At 53.6% G+C, this 15,579-nt stretch overlaps 1 protein-coding gene across 4 annotated transcripts in view; it reads left to right on the top strand.

Moving 5' to 3' along the window:
* The window catches only part of RYR1 (ryanodine receptor 1), a 112,496-nt gene that overhangs the window by 45,705 nt on the left and 51,212 nt on the right, over positions 1-15,579 (top strand). For all 4 annotated transcript variants that reach the window (XM_077131964.1, XM_077131963.1, XM_077131962.1 and 1 more), the window contains 24 exons: positions 111-205; positions 1,508-1,643; positions 1,882-2,068; positions 2,158-2,266; positions 3,176-3,296; positions 3,403-3,572; positions 4,853-5,073; positions 5,167-5,257; positions 6,094-6,234; positions 6,622-6,785; positions 6,867-6,945; positions 7,179-7,268; positions 7,607-7,747; positions 8,108-8,182; positions 8,282-8,357; positions 8,660-8,783; positions 8,946-9,061; positions 10,587-10,654; positions 10,744-10,865; positions 11,356-11,405; positions 11,772-11,832; positions 11,970-12,208; positions 14,649-14,730; positions 15,253-15,383. In XM_077131964.1, the coding sequence (XP_076988079.1) occupies positions 111-205; positions 1,508-1,643; positions 1,882-2,068; positions 2,158-2,266; positions 3,176-3,296; positions 3,403-3,572; positions 4,853-5,073; positions 5,167-5,257; positions 6,094-6,234; positions 6,622-6,785; positions 6,867-6,945; positions 7,179-7,268; positions 7,607-7,747; positions 8,108-8,182; positions 8,282-8,357; positions 8,660-8,783; positions 8,946-9,061; positions 10,587-10,654; positions 10,744-10,865; positions 11,356-11,405; positions 11,772-11,832; positions 11,970-12,208; positions 14,649-14,730; positions 15,253-15,383 (2,889 nt within the window). The remainder of the gene's footprint in view (positions 1-110; positions 206-1,507; positions 1,644-1,881; positions 2,069-2,157; positions 2,267-3,175; positions 3,297-3,402; positions 3,573-4,852; positions 5,074-5,166; positions 5,258-6,093; positions 6,235-6,621; positions 6,786-6,866; positions 6,946-7,178; positions 7,269-7,606; positions 7,748-8,107; positions 8,183-8,281; positions 8,358-8,659; positions 8,784-8,945; positions 9,062-10,586; positions 10,655-10,743; positions 10,866-11,355; positions 11,406-11,771; positions 11,833-11,969; positions 12,209-14,648; positions 14,731-15,252; positions 15,384-15,579) is intronic.

Raw genomic sequence — 15,579 nt, 5'->3', positions numbered from 1 at the left:
CTGGCAGGGAGGTAATCAGGGAGGGATTCCTGGAGGAAGTGAGACAAGTAGGATGAGACAGCCACCCACACATCTCCCAAAAGCTTTCTCACTGCCTGTTGTCCCCACAGGTATGCAGGGCTCCACACCCCTAGATGTGGCAGCCGCCTCCGTCATTGACAACAACGAGCTGGCCTTGGCGTTGCAGGAGCAGGACCTGGAGAAGGTGTGGAGGGTGGAGGTTCTGAGGGAGGAGACCTGGCCATAGCTGGCCACTTGTAGCACCTGCTGATTCTGGGCCTATTTTAAGGGCTGGATGGCCCAAGGCCGAATCAGAAGGGGACTCATTTGCTGAGAGAAGGCAGGACCTCATCACCCATTCATGGGATCCTACAGGTGTGACCAGCCCCACTCCACACTCCCAGCTGTGTGGCCTTGGCACATTTCTAGGGTCTCTGTACCTCCACTCCTGTGTGTCATGGTGAAGTGCTTGGGCTCAGAAGTTCAGCAACTTGGGTTCAAATGACCTTGGACAAGTGGCTTAAGTTGTCCATTTCCTCATCTGTAAAATGAATGTAATAATAGAAACAACCTCCTAGGGTTGTTCTGAGGATTAATTTAATGAGTTAACCCATGAAAGCATTTAAAACAGTAAGCGTTCAATAACAGAGACCTGCTATTTGATCATTATTCATTTATCAAATATTTCTTGAGGACCTACTATGCGTCAGGACCTGTCCAAGGCAGTAGGGATTTGACAGGGATCAAGCAGTCAAAAATTTTGGTCCTCCTGAAGCCAGTGCTCTACTTGGAAGGGTGGATAATAAAGCACATGAATAAGTGATATATATAGTGTGATAGCTGGTGATGTGTGTAAAGGAGGAACAAAATGAGCAGGGGAGAGAAATACAAGTGTTAGGAGGGCATCCACTTTTAGATGAGTGTGGCCAGATAAGGCAAAAGCAACATTTGAGTCACGCTTTGGAGGAAGGAGAGCCATGTAGGACTCAGGTGCAGAGCATCCAGGCCAGGGGACAGCAAGTGAAAAGGCCCTGAGGCAGGAATGAACCTGGTGAGTTTGAAGCACAGCAAGGAGACCTGTGTGGTTGGAACTGGGTGAGTTAGGGGTAGCGCCATGGGCGCCGAATGTAGGGAGGTGATGGAGGCTGATGCCCCCGTGAGGACCCTAGTTTCTACTTAGATGGGGATGGCACCACAGGAGGGCTCTGAGCGGGGAGTGCTGTGGCTGACTCAGGTGTTCACAGGTCCTCTCTGGCTGCATGTGGGGAACAGCTTGGGCAGGGAGGTGGGAGGGGGGCAGGCAGCAGGAGCTGGGAGTGGGGAAGAGGCTGCTGTGCGCTCAGATCCAGGCAGGAAATGAGGGTGGGCAGGACCTGGTTATCATTTCCCAAGGGATCCAGAGATGAATCTGATCGAGGAGGAAGAAGCAAACAGAGGCCTGAATCTTGGGGATGCAGTTGGTGTGAGTCTGGCCTCTGGCTGATCCCTCTTCCCACCCCATCCCCAGGTGGTGTCCTATCTGGCAGGCTGTGGCCTCCAAAGCTGCCCCATGCTTCTGGCCAAAGGGTACCCAGACATCGGCTGGAACCCCTGTGGCGGGGAGCGCTACCTGGACTTCCTGCGCTTTGCCGTCTTTGTCAATGGTGAGAAGGGAGGTGGCAGTGGCAGGGCGGATGGTGTGGAATCACTGGCCAGAGCCTCGCCTAGGGTGACAGTCCATATCCTGATTCCCAGGCCTAGCCTGGGCAGAGATCCCTCAATGTGGGCATAGGGCAGGGGCCTGGAGGCCAGCAGGGGCCAGGTGCTGGGTCCTGGGGCTACCTGGGAGGGGGTGGCCCTAGACATAGCTCATGAGCCCCCCTGACCCTGCTGGGCGGCCAGGCGAGAGCGTGGAGGAGAATGCCAACGTGGTGGTGCGGCTGCTCATCCGTAAGCCCGAGTGCTTTGGGCCCGCCCTACGGGGTGAGGGCGGCTCGGGGCTGCTGGCTGCCATCGAAGAAGCCATCCGCATCTCCGAGGACCCTGCGCGGGATGGCCCAGGCGTCCGCAGGGACCGGCGGCGTGAACAGTGAGTCTCCTGGCCCCCTCCTCGCCGGGGCAGCCTGCCCTCCCCGGGCCTCTTGCAGTTTTCCCCACTCCATTTGCCTTCCCCTGCAGCTTCGGTGAGGAGCCCCCTGAGGAAAACCGGGTGCACCTGGGACATGCCATCATGTCCTTCTATGCCGCCCTGATCGACTTGCTCGGACGCTGTGCACCAGAGATGCATGTGAGACCTGGAAGGCTGGGGCAGGATGGGCAAGGGCAAGTGGGCCCAGCCTGAGCTTCTTCCAGCAGCCATTCAGCCTTGATTTGCACTCACTACGCGGGTGGTCCTGTGCTAAGTGCTGCCAGGGAGAATGTAGGGTCTAGATAGAGCTCCCAGCTCAGTGGAAGGGGCAGACCCCCCTCACTAGGCAGTGACAGCCCGGAGGGGTCAGACCTGGGATGAGGGGGGCCTGTGGAACTGTGGGAACCCAGAGGAGGTGTCTGAGCAAGCTTTGAGAGGTCAGGGAGGGCTTCCTGAAGGAAGGGATGTCAGAGTCAGACTTGGAAGTGAACAACAGACCAATGGACGAGGAACAAATAGACCAGGGAGAGGTAATAGCCCCTGTCACCTCCTTGCTCACCATCAGTTAATTTAAATAACACACTAATCATATACATAAGAAATTCAAGAGTCATAGAGGTTACTGTGTTTTACCTCTGTGCCCATGGGAGAAGAGGGAAGTGCCAAATTCACACGGATTATAGAGATCAGCTTGGACATGAGTCCCAGAGAGCAACAAATGGGTAGGTAAGACGGCCAAGCAGATCTCAGTGGAGACTGAACTTTGGTTCCAGAAAACCGCAACAGTTTGAAAAGTCCTGGGGTCTTACAAGGCTCACTTGTTAGAAATATTCTTTGCAAGGGCAGTTTTCTGGTGCTATGAGGAAAGAAGCTAAGTATCTCCTCCTCCATGTCTTGCTGAGATTTCTTTCCCGGCAATTAGATGGGGCCACAGTTTCAGGTCCAGCCCTGGCATTCTAGAGTTAGTCCTGGGAGGGGTCCTGCTGTACTCACCAGTGTGTTGAGGAGGGATGAAATGGAGCAGTGACCCCTGGGTACCAGTGACTGCCCACCCTCCACCCCTTCTAGCTGATCCAAGCCGGCAAAGGTGAGGCCCTGAGGATCCGCGCCATCCTACGCTCCCTCGTGCCCTTGGATGACCTCGTGGGCATCATCAGCCTCCCACTGCAGATCCCCACCCTGGGCAAAGGTGTGCAGAGGGCAGGGCTCGGCCTGGTGGTGGTGGTGGGGGATGTCAGGCAGGGAGAAGATGGGTCCAGAAGACATCCCCGACCCCCTGCCCTTCTTGCCCATAGACGGGGCCCTTGTCCAGCCAAAGATGTCGGCATCCTTTGTGCCGGACCACAAGGCGTCCATGGTGCTCTTCCTGGACCGTGTTTATGGCATCGAGAACCAGGACTTCCTGCTGCATGTGCTGGATGTGGGGTTCTTGCCCGACATGAGGGCAGCTGCCTCGCTGGACACGGTGAGCAGCCCCCACCTCCCGAGAGGGGCATGAGACAGGCCACAGGAATCGCAGCAGCAGCCCACTGGTTGCGCTGAGGTCCTTTACATGTCATCATCCCCCTATGTGACGGGAGAGAACAAAAATCAAAACCAAGACAAACTCCAGGTTCTGGGAGGGGGTGGGTGGGAGTCTCCCAGACCTCAGGTTATAAGAGATAATCTTTCTCAATGATGCTTCAGCACCGCCGCGTCCACACAAAGGCCCGTTCAGAGCAACGACGATAGTAACAGAAGGTGGCAGCTTAAGTACAGGGAGCACTGAGAGCTGGCCCCTGGGTTAGCAAAACGGAAGGCAGCGGTGACCTTGAGAGGTAGGGTCAGTGAGGTGGTGGTGGCCGTGAGCCACTAACTGGAGGGGGTGTAAGAGAGCCTGGGAAGAGAGGCTTTGAAAAAACAGGGTACAGATTGTTCTTTACACCCATCGCTGACCAGAAGGCCAAGGAATGCAGGTGATGGCTGGAGGGGAAACCTGGTCAAGAGAAGGTCTTTCTTAAGATGGAAAAGGGAAGGCTGGAACACGAATCTGTCACCACTGGTTTATAGGAAATGGGGGACAGAGGAAAAAATTACCTGACATCCTAAGGAAGCAATAAGCTAAATCCAAAATGTAGGAAATTCCGCTTGGACAAATGACGCAGTTCCTCCAGCAAATAAACAGCATTAGAAGGGGGCAGGGGAAAAAGGAAGTAAAAAGAAAAGGGCAGGGAGCAGGAAAGACATGGTAGCATATTGAAAGACTGAATGCAATCCACCAAATGCAGTGTGTGGATGCTCCTGGGGCCCTGATTCAAACAAAACTAAATTCACAGCATGGTTTTGAGGCAAATGGAGAAAGCTGTGTGTGAATATTAAGGGTTGTTAATTGGGTTAGGTGGGATATCTGCAGTGTGGAATTGAGATTGAGGTCTTTATCTGAATGGAAATACTGAGTTGAGATAATAACTATTTAAGTATTTATGGGTAAAATAATATATGATTGGGGATCATATATATGACTGGGAGTGTTACAGGAAAGAGTGTGTAGGTTAGAGAGGAAATAAGCATACAGAATGTAGAACCCGGTGCCTAAAACTGTTTCTCCACTTTTGTCTATGGGAAAATCTGCATAGTTAAAGTAAGAATGGGGGTAGAGACTGGGGGGAGCCAGTTTGGGGGGAAGATCAGGAATCGGGGTCCTTTGCCCAGGGCTAGGATTGTCCCCCTGGGGCGCCAAGTTGATGTCCTAGCCCTGCACGCCAGGCCACTTTCAGTACCACGGAGATGGCCCTGGCGCTGAACCGCTACCTGTGCCTGGCGGTGCTGCCGCTCATCACCAAGTGCGCGCCCCTGTTTGCCGGCACCGAGCACCGCGCCATCATGGTGGACTCCATGCTGCACACCGTGTACCGCCTGTCCCGCGGCCGCTCGCTCACCAAGGCGCAGCGCGACGTCATCGAGGACTGCCTCATGGCGCTCTGCAGGTGGGGCGGGGCCCGGGCGCGCGGGAGGGTCGGGAGGGGCGGGACCCCCCCCCACCCTGGCGGCACCCCACCGGCCTGTGCACGCCTCTGCAGGTACATCCGTCCGTCCATGCTGCAGCACCTGCTCCGGCGCCTGGTGTTCGACGTGCCCATCCTTAACGAGTTCGCCAAGATGCCACTCAAGGTGAGTGCTCAATGCCATGCCCCACCCACCGACTTGCTCGGCCGGGGAATTGCGGAACTCATATCAACACCGCCTAGCTCATTTAACCTGCAGGTGTGAGGGCGCCCTCCCCCATAAGCAGCTTCATTTGCATACCAGGATTCCCAGCCTGTCAGCGATGCCGCTAATACCCCCTGAGCCAGCCCCCCCCACCTGCCTCAATTACCATATATTTGTATGGGGCACACCACTTTCCCTAATTAGCATTCTTATTTGCATGCCCAGACCACAGGCCTTCCACTATCCAAATAAGTGCTGTTACTTGAATAAACAGTACCCGCAGCTATTCTGAGTATTTGCATACATTATCCTCTTATTAGCATGTTAATTTGCCTAAGGAGACACCCCCAACTCAGATATTGAAAGATATTGTAACTATTTTGCATAATACATCTAAATCAGCCTCTAATTTCAAATTTGCAAATTGGATGGTGGAGGCACTCTTCCCAGTTACCATACATTTGCATGGGGTACTGCTTATGTTTCTTTTTGGCATGCTCATTTGCATAATCACTCCATTCATTTACACACTGCCCTGCTCAGGGATTAATCATTAGCGTATTTGTATAAAGCAGCACTGGACAAATCCAGCTTTGGTTTAATGCCCACCCTAACTAAATCAGAATGCTAAAGTTTCATAATAAACTATCAGAAACTGCTTCCTACTAAGCATTTCACTTATTTCTTTGGTAGTATATTGTTTATATAATCGATGCCTCCTTCCTAATTCAAAAGCATTTGCCCACCATTTGCTTACAACCCTCTCAGTGGTGTATCCTCTTCTTGCTCCCACTCAGCTCCTCACCAACCACTATGAACGGTGCTGGAAGTACTACTGCCTCCCCACAGGCTGGGCCAACTTCGGGGTCACCTCAGAAGAAGAGTTGCATCTCACACGGAAACTCTTCTGGGGCATCTTTGACTCACTGGCCCATAAGGTCTGGGTGCTCAGGGAGCCCCCAAATAGGGGTCCAAAAGTGGGGGATCCAGTTGAGAATGAAAGTTCCGTATTTTGAGATTCAAGAAGGAATAGTTTTGCAGATTTGGAATTAGGAGGATCTGTGAGTGGGGGGCTCCAATATATTGGTTATGGAAGAGGGCGTGGGCCTCCAGTTTGGGAATTTAGGGAAGGATAATTTGGGGATGGTTTGAGGATCCAGGTTGGTCTGAAGTTGGGTTTTAAGGAGGTGGACCATAATCTGGCTTTGGGAGTTCGGGGAGGAGGGTTTCTGCCTAGAGGCTGTAGGTTCAAGTTCCTGGGACTGCAGGTTTGGAAGGCTTGGACAGGCCTGCAGTGACCACCTCCCTGCCCCTGGCATCTCCAGAAGTACGATGCGGAGCTGTACCGCATGGCCATGCCTTGTCTGTGTGCCATCGCAGGGGCCCTGCCCCCCGACTATGTGGATGCCTCATACTCATCCAAGGCCGAGAAAAAGGCCACAGTGGACGCTGAAGGCAACTTTGATCCCCGACCCGTGGAGACCCTCAAGTGAGGCCAGGGGACTGGGAGAGGATGGCCATGGAGAAGGAATGAGGGGCCACTGGCTGACCCTGTCTCCTTCCCCAATAGCGTGATCATCCCAGAGAAGCTTGACTCCTTCATTAACAAATTTGCAGAGTATACACACGAAAAGTGGGCCTTTGACAAGGTTTGCCATCAGGGTCCCTCCTTCCCCAAGAACCTCCACCCCTGCCAGACTTCCTGGGGATCAGGGACCCCAGCCTGCCCAAGACCACTCACTTTCCCTGGGACTCAAACCTTCTCTGGGGCCTCAGACCATGCCCCTGAGGGTGCTCCCACTATGTCCTCTGTCCTACCCTCCATCCTGGCTCCCTGGGCTCCCCAGTGGCCCTGTTTCTATTGTCCCCTCTCTACCTCCAGATCCAGAACAATTGGTCTTACGGGGAGAACATAGATGAGGAACTGAAGACCCACCCCATGCTGAGGCCCTACAAGACCTTCTCAGAGAAGGTGACAAAGCCTTGGGCCCAACATTGGGGGTTCCAAAATGAAACCCCCAGATTTGGGGATTCAGGGAGGAGTAAGACAACTCTCACAGGTTTGGCTTTAGGTGAATCTGCACATTAGAGATCCTCATCCATGCTCTTCCCTTTCCTACAAACATATGACTCAATTTACCCGGGTGTAAAAGGGGATAACCAGAATTTGTTTGGGAGACTCTGTTACAGAGCATGTAAGACACCTCGGTTCAAATCCTGGCTGGACTGCATTCTGGTCCTGGGTGGGGCTCCTTCCTCCACCTCCCTCTCACCCAATCCACCAACTCCCCTCCCTCCTGTCCACTGCAGGACAAAGAGATTTACCGCTGGCCCATCAAGGAGTCCTTGAAGGCCATGATTGCCTGGGAATGGACTGTAGAGAAGGCCAGAGAGGGAGAGGAAGAGAAGACGGAGAAGAAAAAGACACGGAAGATATCCCAGAGTGCCCAGGTGGGAGCAGGGCCTGCTGTAGGGCCAGGGAGGGGAGGCCTAGAAAGGGGTGGGGCCAGATAGGACATGGGGTTCAAGAGCACAGAGAGGCAGAAGGAAGGAGGTTGGGGCACAAGGAGGGACTGGGGTAGGGGAGGGGTGCCAGAGAGGACCCAGAGAGCTAAGAGGGGAGAAGGTCTGAAGAATCTCACAGGACACAGGGGAAAAGGTGGTAGTTTAGAGACTGGGCCTTAGGGAGAAGGCACAGAGCAGGGGCCAGGGACCAAGTGGTGGGAGGAGGGGGGGTGGGACATGGAGGAGAGGCTGGCCTGGGCTTCCTGCTAGTCCATTAAGCTTCCCATCTTCCCCTTATCCCCCCAGACTTACGACCCGCGAGAGGGCTACAACCCACAGCCCCCCGACCTCAGCATAGTTACCTTGTCCCGGGAGCTGCAGGTGAGTCCCCTGATCCTTTCTTTAGGGGGCATGGGGATGCCCACTGTGGGAAAGGGGCTCCTCTGAATCTGGTCTTTGACTCTTTGCACCCACTCCCAGGCCATGGCAGAGCAACTGGCAGAAAATTACCACAACACGTGGGGGCGGAAGAAGAAGCAGGAGCTGGAGGCCAAGGGTGAGCATGCCCATCCCGCCCCAGCGTGGTCCCCATTGGCCATCAGGACCTAGTTGGCATCATGGCTCCACCACTGGACTCCATTCCCTGAACCTGAGTTTCTCCATCTGTAGGATGGGCTAATAACAGTGTTTACCAGCACAGGCTTGTGGTGAGGCTGTGCTGAGCTAATAAGTGGAAAGCACCATTTTGCTTATTCTGAGCCTCCTCTCTATATATGATTATGCTCGCTCTCCACAACAGGAACCCCTCAGTGAGCGTATCCTGGGTCCTCCCCAGCTCTCTGGTCTTTGTCGCCCTAGGAGGTGGGACCCACCCCCTGCTGGTCCCCTATGACACTCTCACAGCCAAGGAAAAGGCTCGAGATCGGGAGAAGGCCCAGGAGCTGCTGAAGTTCCTGCAGATGAACGGCTACGCGGTCACCAGGCACGCAGGCCGGGGTGGAGCCCATAGGGCAGAGAGGCTGGGAGAGGCAGGGCCGAGCACCGGGGCTGGAATGGTGGGGCTGGGGACGGGGGTTCAGGGGAGGGGCTGGAGAGGAGCGGGGCCTGGGTCTGGGCCAATCCCTCGCTCTGCTTCTTCACATAGAGGCCTGAAGGACATGGAGCTGGATACATCTTCCATCGAGAAGCGCTTCGCCTTTGGCTTCCTGCAGCAGTTGCTGCGCTGGATGGACATTTCCCAGGAGTTCATCGCCCATCTTGGTAAGGGAAATAGGCTACCTGGATGCCCGCCCCACCTGCAGAGCTCTACCTAGGAGCCCAGCTTATGCGTTTCTCCCTTCATCAAGTATTTATGAAGCATCTGTTATGGGCCAGAAGCTGTTTGAGGTGTTGGTGATTCACAGTGAATAAGACCAAGATCCCTGCCCTGGCGTACCCCACATTTCCACGGATTCGGTTAACATCGTAAATAATGAAATCGTTTAGTAGGTTAAAAGGTGGTCAGTACTATGGGAAGAAGAAAAAAGTGGAACCACACAGAGGCATTTTAAATCGGGGATTCTAGGGTGGATGAGAATGTGACACCCTCCCTCCACCCTAAGGAGGGGAGGGAGGGAGCCATGTGGGGCTCTGGGAAAAGAGCATTTCAGGCAGAGGGAGCAACCAGTGCAGAGACCATGAGTTCTCGTGTGGCTGAAGCAGATGATTGAGGGGGTGAGTAAGTGGAAATGGGGTCGGAGAGGTGACGGGGGCAGGTCATGTAGGATTTTGAGGCCGTGGTAAGGACTTTGTCCTTCCCCCTGAGTGGGGTGGTGCCGCAGGAGGGCTCTGAGCAGGGGCGAGCCAGGACCTGGCTCAGGTGTTCACAGGTGCCTCTGGCTGCATGTGGAGAACAAACAGCCTGGGGGCCGGGTGCAGGGACAGAAAAGTGTGAAAGCTGGACAAATTTAAATCTATTTTGAAGGCTGAGTCTGCTGGGAGGCCCCGTGGATGCCTCGTATATACCACTAAGAATCACACCTGGGCCTTTACCATCCCTTCACACTTCCCCGAGACCCCAGCATCCCCCACAATTTCCCTTAAGAGCAACCCCCAGAACCTTAAATCCCCATCAGGTGAGCAGCAGAGTAGGTTTCACACCCTCTGTGAACCTCAGTTTCCTCATCTGCGATATAGGGGTAGCATTTACCATAACCAGATGTGGGTCTGAGTGACCCAGGGTGCATTAATTCACCTCAGTTCCCTCTTCTTTAAAATGGGAGAGAGGGACCCACTGGACATACCTCCAATTGGGAGGAGACTCTACAAGGATGACATTTCACACATTGCTTAATATTAGGCCCCAGTATTGTTACTTTAATAACATTAATTAATAACTATAATTATTATCACTACTTTAATTACTTATGAAATTGATTTCCATTTTTAAATTAACACTCATATTTATATCAACTTCTTGTTTTCATTTGGTTCTTTCTTTCCTTCCTTCCAAACATACAAAGTGCCGAGTACTGAAAATCAGGAAGAAAAGTGTTGATGAATGAAGAAAGTTGTTTCATGGCCTTAATCCATCCCACTTTTTCTTCCAACCCCACTTACAGCTTCAAGAAGGGTTTGGTCAAGGAGTTAGGGGGGCCTGATGACAGCCAGGGGAGAAAGTCCTATCTCAAAGCCAACAGAGGGGGTCATGTACCAAGAATTTATCTCCCAGAGCCCCTCCCCATCAAAGCACCCTGGGTTCCCCAGCCTTCCACCTACCATGTCACCTATTTCCCTCCCTCATCAGAGGCTGTGGTCAGCAGTGGACGAGTGGAAAAATCCCCCCATGAACAGGAGATTAAATTCTTTGCCAAGGTGAGAGCTAGGCTCAGAAGTTGGCAAGGGGCTTGGTGGCATCTCTTCTCCATTCCCCTCACCCAGTCCCACCCATCTGTTCCCACCAGATCCTGCTCCCTTTGATCAATCAGTATTTCACCAACCACTGCCTCTATTTCCTGTCTACACCTGCCAAGGTGCTGGGCAGTGGTGGCCACGCCTCCAACAAGGAGAAGGAAATGATCACCAGGTGGGCTGCCTGTGACCTCTGGCCCAGCCCCCTGACCTCACAGGATTGTAAGCCTGGATCCCTCATTCTCACCCTTGGATGTTAGAGCTCTGACCTGGGTGTTGGGCACTGCCCACTCCACCTGCAGAGATGATGGAAGGGGTTGGGGGAAGCCTCCTGGCTTGCCCGGGACTGAGGGACTCCCCAGGATATGGTACTTGCAATGCTGAAACTGGGAAAGTCCCAGGCAAGCTGGGACAAGCCGGCCACCCTGTCAGAAAGACAGATCCCACAATCCCCAGCATCCCAGTTGTTGCTAGCTCTGATGTTCAAGCTTGCTGATCTCTCTGCCCTCCCATCTCCATTTTCTTCCCCATCCTTCTTCTTCCTCCTGGCTCTGTCTACTGTCCCTCTCTCCCTGTTCTCTTCTAATTGAGCCACCTCTTTCCTCATCTCTGGTCTCCTTGCTCCCTGTTTCCCCTGGCGTTCTGCCCCTCTCTACTCCTTTTAGCCTCTTCTGCAAACTTGCTGCTCTTGTTCGCCACCGAGTCTCTCTCTTTGGTAAGTAGCTCTACTCCCTGAGTCTTGATCCCCAATCTTCTCTCTGTCCTCCTCATCACCTCGACCTGAAGGAACATTTCCCAGGTTCAGGCCCTAATTTGAGCAGCCTTCATTGTGTTCTTCCTCTCAGCCCTGAGATAACCCTAGGCTCTGCTCTCATGGGGCCCTGGGCCTGTGGGGGGCCGACCCTTCACCAGTCAATGACAGCCCAGAGGGATCTGGTCTGGGGTGGGGGAAGCCCATGGGCTGTAGGAGCCCTGTGGGGGGGGCTGGCAGTATTCTGTTCCACCTGGAATGGGGGTGGATATGGAGAGAGGTGCTGTCCCGGTGGCCCTTCCTCCATCCCAGCCACTCTTCCTTCCCCAGGGACGGACGCCCCAGCTGTGGTCAACTGTCTGCACATCCTCGCCCGCTCCCTCGATGCCAGGTGGGCTCTGGGTGTTGGCACCCTCTCCTGTCCCAATCACGCCTGCCCTGCCCCTCTCCCAGCCTCTGTTCTCCTAGAATCTCTGAAATTTAGGGTCTCCGATTCTAGACCTGGGTTTTTTCCCGCTTCCCTCCTAGGACGGTGATGAAGTCCGGCCCTGAGATCGTGAAGGCAGGCCTCCGCTCCTTCTTCGAGAGCGCCTCGGAGGACATTGAGAAAATGGTGGAGAACCTGCGGTTAGGCAAGGTGTCCCAGGCGCGCACCCAGGTGAAGGGCGTGGGCCAAAACCTCACCTACACCACCGTGGCCCTGCTGCCCATCCTCACCACCCTCTTCCAGCACATCGCCCAGCACCAGTTCGGAGACGATGTCATCCGTAAGGGCTCCTGACCCCAAGGGCGGGGAGGGGGGTCAGTCCCGCCAACACCACCCTTCCCTGTGGGCCTGAGAGAAGCCCCAGGTGTTTGAGGGTGTGGCGTCATTGTCCTCAGCAGACTGCATTCGGCAAATTGGTAGATAACAGAAGGAGTTAATTAGGGTATGAGTTCGGCAGCTCTAACAAAAACCCCCAAATCCCTGCGACTTAAACAAGAGAGACATTTGTTTCTTTCTTCATGTCACAGATGACTTGTAAGTGACTCATAACATCAGAGGCCCGGGTATCCTCTACCTTGTTGCTCTTCCATCCCTGAAATAATGACATAATTCACGTGGTCCGAGATGGCGCACCACTGCGTTCTCATTCTCGCCGGTAGGCAGGGAGCAAAGGGAAAGAGGAGGCTCTTCAGTTCTTTTAAAGGAACAACCTGAAAGTGGCCTATATCACTTCTGCTTACGTTTCTACTGGCCAGAACTTAGTACGTGACCCCGTGTTGTACAAGAGAGGCTGGGAAAGCAAGCTTTATTCTGGGAGGTCGAGTTAAGCCATAGGGGTCTATTACTCTAAGAAAGAAGCAGATATTGGGAATCAATTAGCAGAATCTGCCATATTTATCCTATGTGGCATATATATTTATCCTATGTGGCATATATATTTATCCTACGTGGCACATACCACGTGCGGCTCACCCTGGGACCTTGTGACATTTTGCATATAGCGTGTAACACACACTGTATGTTGCTGATGCGACAGACACGCGAACTACCCAGGGGGGTGTTATGACGTTGTGGATACAGGTACTCAAAAGGGCCCTATAAAATGTAGCTTGGACCAGGGTGGAGCCCTGGGAAGGGCAGGAGGGGGTGGGAGAGACGCTCAGGAGCCAAGTGGATGGGCTGTGTCCATGGAAACGTGTCCAGGTGGCCCGGGGCCAGTGAGGTCCCCATGAGATTGGGACTGGAAGGAGGAGCAGGTTTGAGGGGAGAAGCTATCTCATTTCCTAGGGCTGCTGTAACAAAGTGCCACAAACTGGAGGGCTTAAAGCAGACAGAAATGTATTGTCTCTGCTCTGGAGACTAGCAGTCCGAAATCTGTAGGGGAGACTCTTTCCTCGCCTCTTTTAGCTTCTAGTGGTTTTCCTGGCCATCTTTGGGCTTCAATGTCCACCTCACTCGTCATGGAGTGTTCTCCCTGGGTCTGTCAGTGTGCACCCAATTCTCTTCTTATAAGGACTCCAGTCATACTGGATTAGAGCCCACCCTAATCCAGTTTGGCGTCATCTTAACTAATAACATCTTCGAAGACCCTACTTCCAAAGAAGGTCACCTTCACAGGGTTCGAGGTTAGGACCTGGCCATGTCTTTTGTGGGGAGACACAATTCAATCCATAACAGATGCTGAGGCTGGTTGGGGACATGTGGTTTTGAGGGTTCCAGGAGACACCTGGGAGGAGGCATCCTGGAGGGGCCATAGAGCGGCAAGGTTGGGGTAGGCGGGGTGGGGGACAGCACCTGTTGGAGCCACAGCTGAGCTCACTGTTTATTTGAAATTAGAATTTATTGATAAAAGCCAGAAGAGGAGCCCTTGGAAGAGGTTCTTCCCCTGCCCATACCTATGGAAACTTGAAAGAAGGGAATTGTTTGTTTGCCCCATTTGTTTTATCTTTTCATTTAGGGGTGAAAATACATACACATTTCCTCCCTGATCTTTTGAAAGCAAGTCGCATACAGCCCAGCTCCTCATCCCTAAATCTCCAGCTGAGTCTTCTAGAATAAGGATCTTCTTTCATGCAGCCACGATCTCGTTATCGCGATTAACCCAACCATATTTACACTTCTCTCATTAGCCCCCAGATGTGTTTGATTTTCTAAAAATTTAGAATCTAGTCGAAGCTCCAGCATTGTGTTTGGTTGTTATGTCTCTCAGCCATCTCTTCTAAATCTAGAACAGAACACACCCTCTTTTAGCCCTGTGACATTTGTGGAGTTGATGAGGCTCTTAGCTGGCCTTCTAGGAGTTCTGTGATATCCTAAAATCGTGGTCAAAATTGGATGTTTGTTTGCATTTCTCTGGAGAGAGTGCCCTGTCACTGTTAAAGGGATGCACGACTCCTCTCCCAGGCAAAAACAATAACTCACCTTTATTGAGTGCAGCAAGTGCTCTCTGTTCTAACTGCTTTCCAAGTCTGAGCTCATTTATCCTCACAGTCACCCCATGAGGAAGACAGTGTAATTATCCCCACTTTACAGGTAGGGGAACTGAAACCAAGAGAGAGTTGATACTTGCTCAAGTCACTCAACTAATAAATGGCAGGAGGGCTCGGCAGCCCCTGTTCTCACCCCTTGTGCCGCCCTCTCTTAGAGAGGACTGGGGACTGGGGCTGGTGCCTGGGATGGTGGCACGTCCCCGACCATCTCCTTCTCCCTCTCTCCCTCAGTGGATGATGTCCAGGTCTCTTGCTACCGAACACTGTGCAGTATCTACTCTCTGGGAACCACCAAGAACACTTATGTGGAAAAGTAAGCTGTAGTTTGGGGCTGGGGTGTGGACTCTGGATGCCTGAGCCATGAAATAGGGCAGAAGAAAATGTGGGTGGGGGGAAAGCAGCAGGAGATGTTCCACACGGTCAGCAGCTGGCCTGGCTCACTGTGACAGCATCAGTTCCCCGAGGTGGCCACACAAGGACACCCAGGGGCAGGCCCACAATGGGGGTGGGGCCAGCGGCTCCCAGGACAAGGCCAGGAGGTCAAGTTGCTCCCCACTGAGGACCCAGCTTGCCCTGGCAAGAGGCACACAAACACAAAGAGGAGCCACAGTACGCTGGTAGGCCCTGGGGAGGCCCCTGGTACTGTCTATAGGGCTCTGGGGGCCGCATCACAGCCCCAGCAAGCGGGCACTCAGGAAGCCTGGGAAGGCCACTCACAACCAGCCCTGTGGATGGCAGCTCTGCCTCAAAGGGTTCTGGGGAGAGGCACTTCGAAGCTGGGACCCAGGGCCGGAAGAGGGGAGGGGCTGGGAGCTGAGCTCAGCCCCTTTTCCAGACTGCGGCCTGCCCTCGGGGAGTGCCTGGCCCGCCTGGCCGCCGCCATGCCCGTGGCATTCCTGGAGCCGCAGCTGAATGAGTATAACGCCTGCTCCGTGTACACCACCAAGTCTCCCCGGGAGCGGGCCAGTAAGTTGGGGGGAAGGGGTGTAGGCGCAGCGTCAGGGTGACATTCCAACCAGCACAGGGCCCAGGGACGCCCCACTTAGTAGGCAGTGGTGTGGCCAGTCAGGACTATGAAGGGCTGAGGGTTTCCTAGGTTGGGGGTGTCCAAGATTGGGGTATCCCAGAGCCTGTGGCATGCGGGCATTTCAAGGAGGATGTT

The sequence above is a fragment of the Tamandua tetradactyla genome, chromosome 16 (genome assembly GCF_023851605.1).
Source record: "Tamandua tetradactyla isolate mTamTet1 chromosome 16, mTamTet1.pri, whole genome shotgun sequence".
Lineage (NCBI taxonomy): Eukaryota > Metazoa > Chordata > Mammalia > Pilosa > Myrmecophagidae > Tamandua > Tamandua tetradactyla.
This window is presented reverse-complemented; position numbering and strand designations above follow the sequence as displayed.